The sequence below is a fragment of the Lampris incognitus genome, chromosome 10 (genome assembly GCF_029633865.1).
Source record: "Lampris incognitus isolate fLamInc1 chromosome 10, fLamInc1.hap2, whole genome shotgun sequence".
NCBI lineage: Eukaryota > Metazoa > Chordata > Actinopteri > Lampriformes > Lampridae > Lampris > Lampris incognitus.
Genome location: NC_079220.1, coordinates 50,115,523 through 50,132,283, shown reverse-complemented (window position 1 = coordinate 50,132,283; position 16,761 = coordinate 50,115,523). Strand labels below are relative to the sequence as shown.

At 46.3% G+C, this 16,761-nt stretch overlaps 1 protein-coding gene across 1 annotated transcript in view; it reads right to left on the bottom strand.

Moving 5' to 3' along the window:
- Window positions 1–5,514: 5,514 nt before the first annotated feature.
- The window catches only part of LOC130119850 (transmembrane protein 235), a 41,512-nt gene continuing 30,265 nt past the window's right edge, over window positions 5,515–16,761 (bottom strand). The window contains exons 2-4 of the mRNA XM_056288442.1: window positions 16,091–16,168; window positions 15,413–15,550; window positions 5,515–5,759 (exon numbers count right to left, since the gene is read on the bottom strand). Coding sequence (XP_056144417.1) covers window positions 5,515–5,759; window positions 15,413–15,550; window positions 16,091–16,168 — 461 coding nt within the window. The remainder of the gene's footprint in view (window positions 5,760–15,412; window positions 15,551–16,090; window positions 16,169–16,761) is intronic.

Here is a 16,761-nt window from a genome sequence, read left to right as displayed (position 1 = left end):
ACGTATTCTGCAGAGGTTCACAGAAACAGTCAGTAAAATATTAAACAACAGCCGGACGCTGCAAACTCTGGGCTTGTCAATAAGGGATGAACTTGCGGTATCTGTGAACCCCACGCCCAACCACAAGAACTGTTTTGGTCAAAATTGTGCTAAGGTCACCAAAAAAGTGAACATTGTTTTTTTTTAAATCATCATTTGTTACCCATTGAGGACAGCTGTATCCTTAGGAGATCCAGATTGTTGAAGTATTTCAGAGTTTTAGACAATATAAAGGTCCAAATCAGTAATTGTAAAAAGGAAAAAATATATAAATAGGCTCCAAAAATTAACTGTAGAACACCTATATTTCAGTGTGTAGCTATAGCTACACTACCATATGGGTATGACATTGGCATGGATGGGTGCCACTGCCAGATAATGGCTGAAATGATGTTATTGACATATAGAAAGTCCCATGTAGACTTTCATTTGGCACCAGCACCTTAGAGCTTAGATAACCTTGAAAAGGCTGAATTCAAAGTTATGAGTTGTAGCTCCTAAGCAACTGCAGAAAGACACTTATCAGCAGGCAGGAATTCCCATTCGCACTTCCATCTGGCACCGTGCAAAGCTCCAACTCAGAAAGAGATAGAGACAGACACCCGGTTTCTGTTACTGACAGATAGAAATCACGAACGAGGTTTCTTTTAAGACCACAATCTTTGACCAAACTCACCATTACAGATTTACTGAGGGACAAACAGTCTTCTATCATTGTATTAAGCTAATTAAAAATTAGGTTCAACAAAAAAAAATACGATAGCAGCCCATCACTGATACAGCATGGATTACTTTAATGGGTTACTTTAGGCGGCAGGGTTTGTCATAGCTGGCACCACTTGTTCCATTTGCGTTGCATTGAAACACAAAATAATCATGTTTACAGCGAGTTACATTCTGATTACATGTACATTCATAGCGTCACAACAGTGTTAATGCTGCAGAGCTGCAGGCGGCGGCTGAAGCGTGGTACTGCACATCTTGCACCGGGTTGATCACAATCAGAATCAACTTCACTGGCCAAGTGTGACTATGCACGCGAGGAATTTGACTCTGGTTTACAGCAGCTACTAGTACTCGCAGACGTCGCTCACAAAATAAATAAATAAATAAACAACCAGAGTACTTCATCTGCTAACAAGAGATTTGTAAGCAGGTAAATCTTACAACAGCTTTATCAACAGGCTACCGACAAATACTTTAATTTCAAACTTTACTCACTTTGAAATCACACACAGACAAGGAACTGACTTTAATTCTGCAGTGTAGCTACTAGCTTGTTCGTCGACAGTACGAGTGAATAGCGGTTGTTGGCTAATCCAGTGTTTACATTCTTACTGGGCATACGCAGCAAAATGAATACACACCTTCACTTTTAAAGTGACACTTAATGACATGGAAACCACATAAATTAACGATTTCTAATATGACATTCAACAGATGTGAGGTCATTTACAATACTATTACTATACTACAATCCCTGGAGCACACAAGCCCCCCCTCACAAAAAAAGAGCATCAGCCACTGGCCGAGCCTACACTTCAACAATATAGTGATGTCAAATGGGCTAAATTACTATTTACAGATATTTTATATGTTATGTACACTACACAATCAGCATAAAGATAATGATTATGTAAGTTGTTTTTTTTTACCATGTTTCCTCCTCGCTATGTTTGTGAAACCAGAGTGGCTTTTTTCAATAGGCAGAGAAGCAAGGGGCTTGCTGTCTTATTACTGAAAGGAAGAAATATGCAACTTTGTACATGTTCTATTAAATTGTGCAATTCTTTTTTTCTTATTAAGATGTGGAGTGCTTACACAACAAAATGACACCTCTGGTGATTCAGTGCAGCGCTTAACTCCACTGCCATTGCCTAAAATGGTCTGGAGAGACAAACACGTGATCCTTTACTCGGGCATAGGAAATGATGCTCGCTATGAGGCATCATAAAAAAATAAACATGGGATGTTCCTTTCTTTCAGCAAAGGCCTGTCGGCTGCAGAGGCTGCACCAAAATATGTGCGGTCCAGTGCTGAGGGAGAAACGAAACATCTAAAACTCCGCATTTGTTTCTATCAGGCCTCATAGCGAGCAACTATCAGCATCGATCACGTCTCGTTCGCTACGTTAATACTTTGAACTACGTCCTCAAAAGCTGCACTAATCTTCTCCCTCATTTGCATAATTCACTGTCAACACATGCGAGATCGGAGACAAGGACGAGTACATTTGTAGGCAAGAGTTACCTAACACCAAGACCTGTGTCAGATTCACTTTCTGTGATCAGCAGTCTTAGTGCTACACTGCAGGTGTACTCAGTCTGCATCTGTCTGACACTGAGGCCCATTCTCCTTTCTCTTAATGCTGCGAAACGCAACTCGCATGGGCAGGTGGCAGCTCAGTCTGTCAGTACATCACAGCTGTTTTGCATCGACAGGTGGCACGGTGATGATGGCTGCATCTGCACAATGTAGTCCTATTATGAGTACTGAAGTGTGGGGGATTCTTTTGTTCCTACCAGTGGCGGCTGGTGCTAAAAAAATTTGGGGGGGGGCGCAATTTACCTTGGCTCAGCACACCTGACAGCTGCTTTAATGTGCACACAGTCACAGAGTAATTAAGAAGGACAACGTAGCCTATAGACTTTATCAGGGTTCGTGGACGGTGGATGATTGACAGTCGAGACGAGGGGTGTGAACATGATTGACAGCCACGAGAATCGTCCAATCACATTAGATCAAAAAAACAGTAAAACAGTACCAATTCGCTGCCAATAAAAGTGGGAGTGTCTGGGGCGGCACAGAGCTGCGCCCCCATGGGAAATCTGAAGAAACCAATCAGACAGCGGCCTCGGGTCACCTGCTCGCCACAAGTTTGAGGCCTTTTAGGTATCGTTTGGCCGGCGCCCCTCACCCAGGAAGTGTACGTATTCAGACAGAAATCAACCAAATACCATGTGGAACCGTTATTTACGGGCTGCTGACAGGCGCTCACAGACTGAAAAACACCTGTATTTCATAATTGTTTGCATTATACAACTAAATTATATTTAACATGTTTTTATCTCTTTATATTTGGAGGGGGCGGCGCCCCAGTGCCCTGTACTGGCCAGCCGCCACTGGTTCCTACTCCGGTACGAAAATGTCTGAAATGGGGGTTGCACAAATTGGGTAAATCCTCATATTGATATACGCTTCGTTCACCGGTACGGTTTACTGACATACGCCTGAATTCAAATACTGTTTAAAGGGATGAGACGCGGTTTCTCTGTGTTTAAGGCGCATGACTCACCGGAGGGGAATCATCCCACACAGTTCATTTCCCTAACTTCATATTGCTGTTTATTTTTGATCATTGCACCAGGGCGGATTTTCTCACCCAGCCAGGATGGGTGAGAAAGGTGCAAGGTCGACAAAGATGCTCTCGCCCTGTAGTTTCCCAGGCTGTTTCCGGAGACATCTCCACCGCACTTCACCGCGCGTGAAAACAGAACTTCCGAATTAGCATACCGCCTTGACACTTTCACGTACAGAGCCGTCTCTGCACGGCCCCCCGGGAGGCACAGCACAACACCTTCGGCTGAATATGATCAAAAACACGTATGCATGGAAAGAAATACAGTACGAGGACATACGGGGCAGGCGTTTCATATCGCCGTGTCAGGAACATCAATTAATGCAAGAAAACAAAAGACAGAGGAAACCCCCTTTGTCCCTGCAGAAATCACCTCGTGATTACTTATCATTTTCTCAGAACCGCTGTTTTTATCTGTCAGCTGAGCCATAAATGTTTACAGCCTCTTTGTAGATAGGCATCGCGGCTCTCGTGCACCAGGAAGGGCCTTTCTTTCATTCAATTCTCTGAATAGAGTGACGTAGATGGGTAGGCAGGATCTGTTGCCTGTTGTTGTTGCACGTCGTTAAATGTGACCGCAACACTCTGCAGCCCATTTGGTATACGGGAGCAAAACAGAAATGTAGTGCACGCAAAGCAGTATAAAGAGATAAACATCATATGTCTGGTGCACAGGTAGGAGTGCAGCGCACTCCTTTCTGTACTTGCTGCGCCCACAGTCGCCCGCTGACACCGTCTCCCTGCTGAGACGCGGACAGGTGTGGTTTATCTGAAGCGGAGGCAGTCAGACGTGCCGAAGAGCAGGTGACGAACAGCTCGAGAAGTCATCAAAACATGCAGGGAGGGATACGTTTCTCACTTAAAGGGGCATTCCAGAATTTTTACAACCTGGTCTCGTTTTTTTTGTAGTTTTTGGCATCGTGCAGGGCCGTTATGATATCTTTTTACTGTGTTATTCTGGAGGGTTTGGATAAGGGACCGCCGCTGGATAAGTTGTTCCCCGAAGTGTCCAATACAATTAACAACCATCTGTCACTTTGTTGAGAAACTCCCAAGATTTAACTTGCAGGAGGACCGTCTTACCTAGCATGGAAGTGACCATTGGTAAACTACCTGACCAGCACAACCAAGAAGTCAGATATCATGGGAAATCATGTACAGTCTAGCTGAGCCACTATCAATTGATTGATTGATTGATTGATTGATTGATTGATTGATTGATTGATTCTTTGATTGGGATTTTCTCCCATTTTTCACCCTGACTGCACTTGGCCAATTACCCCACTCTTCCAAGCCGTCCTGGTCGTTGCGCCACCCCCTCTGCCGATCCGGGGGAGGGCTGCAGACCACCACATGTCTCCTCCGATACATGTGGAGTCGCCAGCCGCTTCTTTTCACCTGACAGTGAGGAGTTTCACCAGGGGGATGTAGCGCGTGGGAGGATCACACTATTCCCCCCAGTTCCCCCTCCCCACAAACAGGCGCCCCAACTGACCAGAAGAGGCGCTAGTGCAGTGACCAGGACACATACCCACATCCGGCTTCCCACCCGCAGACACGGCCAATTGTGTTTGTAGGGACGTCCGACCAAGCCGGAGGTAACACGGGGATTCGAACCGGGATCCCCGTGTTGGTAGGCAACGGAATAGACCGCTACACCACCCGCACGCCCGTATATATATTGTTTCATCATTGTTGTTGGAAGGGCAGGTTTAAGGCTCATTTTCAGTTGGCCTGTAGGATGCCTTTGTAAAGCTGAGTCCAGTGGGGGTCCTGTGTCTGGAGTCTCTACGATGAAACTGATGAGTAAAATATTATAATCGATATGCACGTTGGCAAAAACTATGACGGCAAGACCCAGGTTCTGACAACTTGGCATTATCCCTGTGTGTGTGTGTGTGTGTGTGTGTGTGTGTGTGTGTGTGTGTGTGTGTCTATTGGCCTTAACCCACCTCACTCTACTGCAAACAGAAGTAATTCAACGCTTATTTTTTTTAACTGGCACAAGCTTCACCCAAAACTCCCCTTTCTATTCTAAATTTAGCTTATTTTCAAAGTTGTTTTTTTTTTGTCAGGACCGGTTACAAAAAAAAAAACATGACCCTAAGGATGTCTGTCTAAACAACAGCCATGGTTACCCCGGAGTCCTGTTTTCTCTTCTGCTGGATGATCCAGGCAGCTAGCAACAAGAGCAGGCCGGTGACCACCTCCAGGCTGTAGGAGAGCCAGGCCATGGCCAAGGACCAGCCAAATGAAACATCCACGTAGGCCAGGTCTTCTGGGGACACCACCCGCTGGAACTCCTCCATGGCATGCTGGGAATAATTGATGTAGATGCTCACCCCAGAGAGAGTGAACAGGCCTGTTAATGCACAGATTGAGGAAGGTTACAACCCAATATTTTACACTTCCAAAATATGACCCTGTCACAAGGCAAATTTTTCTCCTTTTTTTTTTAAACGTAACACTGAAAGTTTCTACATTTAACAGATAAACAGATTTGACCTGAGCTGCTATGAGCTATTAATGAACACACTTGGTCAATGAAGATCAGCTACTAGATACTCATGCTTTACACACTAGAGACCACTGTAAGTCTCCTTGTCAGAACGGCTCTTCTCGTGTCATAATAACCAACAATGTTTTGCATAATGAGCCCTTATTATGCCGCCTTAAACATTCATAAATTACCCAGAACTGAACACCACACTTGTGCATTTGGTTCCTCTCCAGCGTGCCTCATTTGCATGCATGCGCATAGAGGCAGACTGTAAAGAAAGAGAAAATCCAGTGAAAGAACAAGCAAGCAAGCAAGAGAGAAAAAAGGAAAGAAAGAAAGAAAAGAAAATTGATTTCTTATTTTCACTCATGTTCCCCCACAGGCAATTTAAATCGCTATCTAAATTCTGGACTTGATCTGATTCCACGCCTGCCTCTCGCAGCTGATGTATTCAGAGATGAGTACAATGGAGGAATGCTCCTCCTCTCCGAAAGCTCAAAGCTCGATCCCAGCATTAATTGGGTGAAACACCAAAGTCATTGAAAACGTCAAAGATGCCAGTGACTAAGATATTACAGAGAAGCAGTTCTGAGCTGACTAAAGCAAGCTTGTCTCTATGTAGTTTACACCAGACAACTTTAAAGGTGGCATGGTCACAACATACCATATAGCTCAATGTGCTAGCTGCTAGCATTTTTCAGTAGCATTTAAGCCTATAATGAAATGAATGAAGGAGGCACGGTGGCGCAGTGGTTAGTGCAGTCGCCTCACAGCAAGAAGGTCCTGGGTTCGAGCCCTGGGGTAGTCCAACCTTGGGGGTCATCCCGGGATGTCCTTTCTGTGTGGAGTTTGCATCTCCTTCCTGTGTCTGCATGGGTTTCCTCCCACAGTCCAAAGACATGTAGGTCAGGTGAATCGGCCATACTAAATTGTCCCTAGATATGAATGTGTGTGTATGTGTGTGTGGGCCCTGTGGGACGGTCTGGCGGCCTGTCCAGGGTGTCTCCCCGCCTGCCGCCCAATGACTGTTGGGATAGGCTCCAGCATCCCCACGACCCTGAGAGTGACCCCATGACCCTGATAAGCGCTTCGGATAATGGATGGATGGATGGATGAAATTACTCAAAGAATGAAAGCCACTTTATTTGACATTGCATTCTTACAATGAGTGTGTTCTCTGCATGTAACCCATCCTATTGTATATAGGAGCAGTGGGCAGCTGCAGCACCCGGGGACCAACTCCAGTTCTTCTTTCCATTGCCTTGCTCAGGGGCACAGACAGGAGTATTAACCCTAACACGATGCACTGGCGGCCTGTCCAGGGTGTCTCTCCGCCTGCCGCCCAATGACTGCCGAGATAGGCTCCGGCATCCCTGCGACCCTGATTGGGATAAGTGGCTTGGATAATGGATGGATGGGTGCATGTCTTTGTGATGGTGGGAGGAAACCGGAGCACCCGGAGGAAACCCACCGGACACGGGGAGAACATGCAGACTCCACACAGAAAGGACCTGAGACGGCCTGGGGTTCGAACCCAGGACCTTCTTGCTGTGAGGCAGCAGTGCTAACCACTGGGCCACCGTGCCGCCCATATAACGAACAACATAGCAGTGGTGTAATTTAGGGTGTATGCGTGTACATTTGTCACAAAAGAGAAACCCCAACGTGCCTTGCCTACACCTAATCTGCTATACTGACTCAAAAGCGAGTACTCGAAACAGGCTGGCATTCAAAACCGTTCTACGTGTGGTAGGGCACATGTCCGATAAATGTCTGTGCAGGCCTACATACTGCAAGAGCGATACACTTACAGGAGTTGCGCAATAATGTTGAAATTAGCTTACAAAAAAAATGGTGGGCAACGAAAGACAAGCTAAAAAGCAGCCCTCCCAGCTGACCGCTCACACGTAAAGAAGCACACGAAGATTGCTCAAAATTTTAGGGTCACAAATCATCCCTGTAAACCTTAAGAGCCCCAGACACCTCCTCGACCTGCAACGTTGTCTCTGACGCATTACGATCAGGGACTAATTTGTCTTTTTATACCGGGAGGTCCCTTTAAACCGAGTAATAACATTTGGCTTGGTGAGGGTAGGTGACATCGTCGAGTTGGACACGAACGAATTTAAAAGCTGCAGGGTGTGCCTGTGAAGCCTGTGTGCTTCACATTTTGCAGCTGTGCCGTCCCACAGCCAAGCAACATTCGTGCAGGCAACAGACCTTAGTTGTTTTTATGCAACATGCGTTATGTAATTACAGTTTCACTGTGCTTTATTTCGACCGGAGTGTTTCCTTACACCGGGGCTAGAGCCGGTATGTTTTCTATTAAACGTACCCATCTCTCCTCACCACAGAAATAATAATAAAAAGGTAGTAAAAGTGTTTATACATGGCAAGTGCAGTCCTTCTGATTTTAATATCGCACTAGCCTTCAGCGTAATTCCTCATGTAATTCATTATCTTACGCAACAGTTCAATCTCCGTCTCTCTGCATATTCACATTAACTTCATCACTCTTTTTTTTGCAGAGCGCCCAAGGCGGTCTTTTGTGTACAACTAAGAGAGGATTAATATCGAAGAGCGGAGGGCACATTTGGTCATATTCTCTGTGACAAGCTCCAATGTGGCACACTGGCAAGATAAGACGAGGACACGACGACTGACCTGTGGAGGGACATGAAGGGGATTTGTAAAGTGCTTGCCAACACAGCTGAATTTAACACTTGCCTTGGCTCTGCTGTCTGTAATGCTGAATATAGCATTTCAAATGCAAAAATTCTCATGTTGGCTGAAACCTATGGAACTATGCGCTAAGATGAAAAAGGGGGACAGGAAGAGAAAACGAGCCAAAAAAAAAAGCCAAGTCTGTGCAACTTGGCTTTTTTTTGCGCAATAGAAGAAATGGCCTTGGCCTAACGGGATTTGATCTCACATCTTTGGAGTGCACATCTAATCCTTTGCACCTTGTGATGGATTCACACATCTGGATGCGTCACAACAAGACAACCGGACCGACTGCTTCCTGCTCATAAAATAACACCCTGCCTCTGCAAAGAAGGGGCATAGCAGTTTGTGTCCACTTAAACTTGCATTACCTACACTTTAAACCGAGGACATTTTGGCTAAAACGGGATACTCCATTATGGGAAATATCACCGATTTTCAGGATGTAACAACATTATGACTTTGCATAGGGCATTTTCATTTGCATCTGCTCACGTTGTTGTTCACGTCACAACTAGCTCCTGCAAACAGGGACAACGGAGCTCCTGTGAAACAAAAGCAGTAAGACCATATCTATGAGAAAGACAAACAATGTGAATGAATAAGTGTCAAAGGAGTCTGTGCCCCCCACCCGCTTCCGGTGCGAGAAGGTGGCGGTTGCACTAACTCACGTTTGCAGCGGCCTCACCCATTGACGGTGTGGGATAATGGCAACACGAACTGAAGTTTGCGGCGGCCTCACCCAGTACCGTCCATGCAGTGTCTTTGTCCACGTCTGCGTCTAAGTTTTCTTCGTTTGGTGGCTGGGAAAGCTTTGTCTGCTGCGTCCTGTGGGCCCAGGGACCACGGCCCTGCCCGGAGCTGCACCCGAAGAGGATGCACCGAGGGCGGTCTGACAGGACGCAGAAGCGGGGCAGGCTAAGCTATCTGCTAGCCCAGTTCTGATAACACAAAGGGCGGTCTGGCAGCGGCCTCGCCTGGCGTTGACCGTGTTTTTGGTGTCGTCGTGTGGAGTGCGGGGGAGGTGTGTCGAAGGTGTCTGGCTGGGGGAGCTGGCGTTGGATCGGCTGAGGGAGCTTGGTCTGCTGGGTCCGGTGGGCCCAAGGACCACGGCCCTGCCCGGAGCTGCGCCTGAAGAGGAAGCACCGAGGGTGGTCTGACAGGACGCAGAAGCGGGGCAGGCTAAGCTAACTGCTAGCCCATGCAGACCAGCAGTTCCAGCAGTCATCCTGGCTGGCGTTCGCTCTCTTGGACAGTGAATTTTTTCTTTTGATATGTTGAATATAGATATATATTTTTTGTAGTTTTGTAGTTTTTGTAGTTTTTGTGTAGTTTGAATATGTGTTTTTGTCTTTGTGTTGCACTGCTGTGGGCTGGGGAAACTATATTTTGTTTCGAACTCCAGCCTGAAGAGCCAGCAGCAGCAGCGGCTGAGTCAGAATCAGGCGTGGAAACTGGTAGCATCAATTTGGTGTTACTTTGTGTGTTTGTGTGTCAGAGAGAGTCAATTTTGAGAAGCAATTTTGATTAGCTAAAATGCTAACGCTACTCATGCCGGTACATTGGAATGAATTTGGTCAATTTCAAACATCAGTCCAGACAGGTCAATGTCATGGTGTACCTTTTAAAGTTACACTGAAATAGCAAAGGTTTTCATTTTAGCTTATTTCATCATGCCATGCACCATTTTGACAATTTGTGTCAAAAAAGTAAAAAAATATATACATTGAAGTTGCAATATTTTGACTTCCTGAAAAACATATAAAAATATAACTCTTTTGTGGGGACTTCATTGTAATGTGTATCACAGGGTACATTCCTACCAGAGTAGGAGTAAACAACGATTTCAATTTTTCAATGATTAAGATGTGTACTCTGAATGTAAATAAGGTGCCAGAGTGCATAAAAAAACATCAAAATAGAGCTTGTTTATAAATTAATTTTTTTTTAATTCCAGTGGAGAATCCCCCTCCCCCCGACCCCCCTAGAAGTCCGGGCTAAGCCCCGAATGTCCTCAAATCCTGGAAACGCCCGTTGAGTCTCTGACCCATTTTAACTGAATTTGTTCAAGACTTGAGCCAAGGATGTGCACCCTGTATGGTAGCAGTTAAAAAGACCAGTCCAAGCTGGCGAGCAAGGCTGTACGCAGCAGAGAACGTCTCACATCTGGTCATGGCTTGCATCTATGAACAACATTCTGTACTTGGAGGCTACGAGGTTGGTCATGTTGTGATGCATCAGCTGCACAGCATCACAGGACAGATGACCAGAATCATATGAGCCGAATGCATCACACGCTTGCTGTAGCAGGATGGCTAAATATGAATATATTTATTATTTAGCCTTTTTTTTAGATCCCTGTAGGCGTTAATTCTCTTTAATAACTGTATCTGCAATGGGCTTTGATACCTCTAATACAATAGGCTACACATTTGATCTTGGCTGAACATCAACAAAACCACAAAAAAAAAATTACAGGTAAATTTAATTAGGGCCGTGACTTCATTTCATAGGAAGGATGGCCCCGTCAGTCCGCCTGCCGAGCAGCGGCGGATGAGTCCGAGGAACAATCTGAGTGGCGTTTTTAATCAGAGGCCGGCTCCTCTGCAGTTCTGTGCAACTTCATCACGATCCGCAACCAGTCAGTGCCTTTCAGCAGCAGGCCCGACAACTATCATGTGCACAACCATAATGAGGATGGTCTGATTGTGCATCCATCTTCAAATATTCCTTTTGTTTAATGTCATTTGCAAATGCTGAAACAAAACATGAGCTCCCATCTAACTCTCTATTACGTGCCATCCAGACCTAGATTTACCAACGGTGCCATTTGAAACAGCTCTTAGGCGAGTTTGCTCCGCATGGGTGGCTTGTCAATGCGGCTTGACAACCGCTCTTGAATTACGCACAAGCAAATGTCAGAGACCATTCACTCGTCTGAAGACCTGAGTCATTGCATGGACCAATCGCAGAGGAATAGTTGAGTAGTTGGGGCAAAGGGAAAACAAATTATAGCAGGGCTCAAGGATAACTTAAGTTCAGCAAGGCTTGAAAAGGAAAAACCAAAATATTGCAGAAAACATTTGGCGGAGGGGAGGGCTGTTAAGGAAAACAAGATTTGTCATGCCGGGGTTTTTTTTTCTCCTTTTCTTTGCTTGTTTTCATCCTTTCGCAGCACTTCAGTAAAATCTTGGTTTCAGCAGCTTTTTTCATGTTATTAAAAAAAAAGGCCTCGTGTAAGAAGCCATTCAGATTTGCCCCTTTGGGCCGATGTTCCACCGTGGAACAATCAGCCCAGATTGTGCATCGGTTTGCCCATGCCGCGAGCCTCCGGTTGCCATTCAGCGTGTTTATATGCAAGTTAAAAATTCAGTTTTAATCAAATTAAGGCAATAACTGGATTGTTGCTACTGCCATGTAAACACCTTAATCAAGCTAACTTAATCAGACCAAGGTCTACATCAACACAAGCATGATGTGGTTAACGGAGCTGGATTTTTCACCAATCATTTGGTTTACTCTGCCTCGTACCTGGGCTCTTCTGGAGAATTGGTCGTGTAGCTACCATAAAGTTAGGGATTTCAGCTACTGGCATCTAAACTGGACATGGCCAGCGATTGTAAACAGTCACATCTCTGGAGCGAGGCTGAAACAATCAATATTCTCATCTCATCTCATCATCAGCCGCCTCTCCGGGGTCGGGTCGCGGTGGCAGCAAGCTAAGCAGGGGACTCCATACATCCCTCTCCCAAACAACGCCCTCCAGCTCCTCCTGGGGGATCCCAAGGTGTTCCCAGTCAAGATGGGACGTGTAGTCCCTCCAGCGAGTTCTGGGTCTACCCCGGGGTCTCCCCCCAGTTGGACGTACCCGGAAAACCTCCAAAGGAAGGCGTCCAGGAGGCATCCTAATCAGATGCCTGAAGCGCCTCAACTGGCTCCTTTCGACGCGAAGGAGCAGCGGCTCTACTCCGAGCTCCCTCCGGATGTCTGGGCTCCTCACCCTATCTCTAAGGCTGAGCCCAGACGCCCCACGGAGGATACTCATTTCAGCCGCTTGTATCCATGATCTCCCCCTTTTGGTCACTACCCAAAGCTCATGGCTATAGGTGAGGGTTGGGACGAAGACTGGCTGGTAAATTGAGAGCTTTGCCTACTACTACTAATATCTTAGTAGAGCTTTGCCTGCTACTACTACTACTACTACTCCTACTACTCCTACTACTCCTACAACCACTACTACTACTACTACTACTACTACTACACCTACTACTACTACTACTCCTACTCCTACTACTCCTACTACTACTACTACTACTCCTACTACTACTCTTACTACTACTCCTACTACTACTACTACTCCTACTACTACTCTTACTACTACTACTACTACTCCTACTACTCCTACAACTACTACTACTACTACTACTCCTACTACTACTACTACTACTACTCCTACTACTACTCTTACTACTACTCCTACTACTACTCCTACTACTACTCTTACTACTACTCCTACTACTACTACTACTCCTACTACTCCTACAACTACTCTTACTACTACTCCTACTACTACTACTACTCCTACTACTCCTACTACTCCTACAACTACTACTCCTACTACTACTACTACTACTACTCCTACTACTCCTACTACTCCTACAACTACTACTACTACTCCTACTACTCCTACTACTCCTACAACTACTACTACTACTACTCCTACTACTACTCCTACTACTACTCTTACTACTACTCCTACTACTACTACTACTCCTACTACTCCTACTACTCCTACAACTACTCCTACTACTACTCCTACTACTACTGCTGCTACTACTACTATTACTACTACTACTACTACTCCTACTACTACTCCTACTCCTCCTCCTACTACTACTACTACTCCTACTACTCCTACTACTACTACTACTACTTTCGGCTGCTCCCGTTAGGGGTCGCCACAGCGGATCATCCGTTTCCATCTCTTCCTGTCCTCTGCATCTTCCTCTGCCACACCAGCCACCTGCATGTCCTCCCTCACCACACCCATAAACCTCCTCTTTGGCCTTCCTCTTCTCCTCTTCCCTGGCAGCTCCATATTCAGCATCCTTCTCCCAGTACACCCAGCATCTCTCCTCCACACGTGTCCAAACCATCTCCATCTTGCCTCTCTTGCTTTGTCTCCAAAACGTTCAACCTGAGCTGTCCCTTTGATATACTCGTCCCTAATCCTGTCCTTCTTCGTCACTCCCAGTGAAAATCCACAGTAGTTATACCAGTTTGTCCAACAACAACAAAAAAAAGGGGGGGGGATGTTCAGCTGCAACATAAAAATTAACAGCTCAGGGTTCAACCCCGGATGACTCATACCACTTTTCCTGCTTGCAAATCTTCAGTGAAATATGCTCTCATTAGCCGCTGAACACATATCGAATAAGAGCTCTTTGAAAGAAAGGTCCCTAGCATGGGGGGGGGGGGGGGGTTAGCATTTCCACAGCGCTGTTAGAGTATCCGGTGCTGAGCTCAGAGGGGAGGTACTCGGTTGGTGCTGCTATGCAAACATGTATGCCTTTCATAAAAGGGAAATAAAGATTTCTCCTGCTCTCTGCTCATGCAAACTGCGATAACGCGCATATGAATTGGCATAAATTAAGAGGGGTTTTGGGCGTCCGGGTACCGTAGTGGTCTACTCCGTTGCCTACCAACACGGGGATCACCGGTTTGAATCCCCGCGTTGCCTCCGGCCTTACCGGGCGTCCCTACAGACGCAGTTGGCCGTGTCTGCGGGTGGGAAGCCGGATGTGGGTATGTGTCCTGGTCGCTGCACTAGCGCCTCCTTTGGTCGGTCGGGGGGACTGAGGGGGAATAGCGTGATCCTCCCACGTGCTACGTCCCCCTGGTGAAACTCCTCACTGTCAGGTGAAAAGAAGCGGCTGGCGACTCCACATGTATCGGAGGAGGCATGTGGTAGTCTGCAGCCCTCCCCGGATCGGCAGAGGGGGCGGAGCAACAACTGGGACAGCTCGGGAAATGGGGTAATTGGCGAAGTACAATTGGGGAGAAAAAAAAAGGGGGGGTCCCCCAAAATAAATAAATAGAGGTTTTCTGTTAAAATTGTCATTGATTTTATTTTGTTTATGTTTTTTTTTTCCTCTCTGCTTTGACAATTCAGATGTAGCTTCCCTTTCCGCTGTGGCCCCGCCCCCTCCCTCATTCTCATTGGTTGCTGAAACCAGAAGTGACGCTGATGAGCCGGGTGCAGCTCATCGGCGTCAGCAAAACGTCAACTTGTTTTAGCCTCGGAAAGAGGAGGCGTGCTTGCAGTGCTAGTCCGCATGCGCTAAGTCAAGAGCGCTTAACGTGAGACTTCCCTTTTTTTACAGGTCTCTGGCAAACTGCCCAAGTCTACACCGAGTCCTTACTTCAGCCTGCTTCGACCCCATAACTGTGGTGCTTCGTATGCATGACACCGTGTCCTTGTTAAACGCGGTTCATCGCCAGACCACTAATGTGGTGAGGAATATAAATGGACGAAAATGCTTATAATGGTTGCCCACATTTTGGTGCGGGGTTGTCATAGTTACGACGGGATTTTTTTTCTTCTTCCCTGCATGTTCTGCGTAGCTTGCTTGTGCACATAACAACACACGTCTGCAGGACGAGTTGAATGAGAAGTACCAAGACATACACCCCCGCATATCCCTTTGGGAGGAACCTTGATAAACTTCGCGTCATGGTTGCATTGCCGGTGGCTCTAAATGACCAAGGCTTCATGTTCCAGGTGGACTTACTGCAGAAAAGAAAGTAAGATGCTGAGCCAGCCAGCAAGTTTGGACTGCGGGCTAAAGAGCTGACGAGACCAAAGATCCAGCCAAACACCAGCAACACCAGGCTGAGGGGCAGCAAGATGATCACCACCCTGTGTAAACCTGCAAACAGATACACGCGCACACACACGCGCGCACACACACACACACACGCACACACACACACACCAGTTATTATGCTAGAACTTTTCCAAGTAGTTCACTGTGGTCCAATTAAGTAGAGATTTAATTGGCGTAGCAGACTAAGCTGGTAGTCTGACTGTTCAGAACTACAGAGGTGGTGCTCGGTGGAAGCTGACAGCTATTGTGTGTCCCAGCTGTATTAGTGACTGCTGCAGGTGCTGGATGTGTGTGTGTGTGTGGGGGGGGGGGGGGGGATAACATGAGCCTCTGCACAAAAGTATCTGAGATATTGCTGCATGCATGATGATGCTCTTCTAAAAGTGTTGAGCAAAATCTAAATTTGAAAAACAACAACAACAACAACAACAACAATCCACGATCAAGTTGTACTTCTTTCTTACTTGCGCCCACCGAACTCAAAGAACAAAGTGTTGTGTTTGCAACTTCCCGGAGTCGTGCTTTATTACGTCATAGGCGATTGGAATCGATAATAATGATTCTGTGGCAGAGCAAGCTCACCGAGAAGGTGCCTTTGTACCTCTGAAAAGTTGGAGGAATCCGCCGCGAATGAGGGGATGAGAGAAGTGCTGTTTTCCCCTGGAAAAGGAAAGAAAAGGGGGAAAATGAGACACACTCAATGGGGACAGCTCTAAAGGGCTACGACTGAATTGCTTCTCCTGACGAAGTTATTTCTCAAAATGAAACCAAAAAAAATAAGCAATGTGTTTATTGATGCACGACAGGAGCAGAAGAGATACGGTCGGAACATTGGTTGTGAGGCAGCAAGAAGTTGCTCATCTAGACAACTTGGAACAATTACGCAAAACTAACATCTCCCCTCTGTGTGTGTGTGTGTGTGTGTGTGTGTGTGTGCGTGTGTGTGTGTGTGTGTTTGTGTTTTCTCTCAAGAAACGACGGCCATGGACTGTGAAAAGTGTGGGAGTGAAACAAACAACTCCAGACAGTTGAGAGGGGCTTGTTCGTGTTCTTTGATTACATCAATTAAAGCCACAGTAGACAAGTTTTTCTTGCTTTAGCTTATCATTATGAAGTAAATGTGGATTGCGCAGTGTAATGGCTACAGAATAATGACTCGGGCTGTTTCCGTATGAGCCTCGCTATCACGAGGCAATTCTTTCCGCCACCGGGTACGATCTCGCGGGAAAATGAAGGCGGGACTTACAGCACAA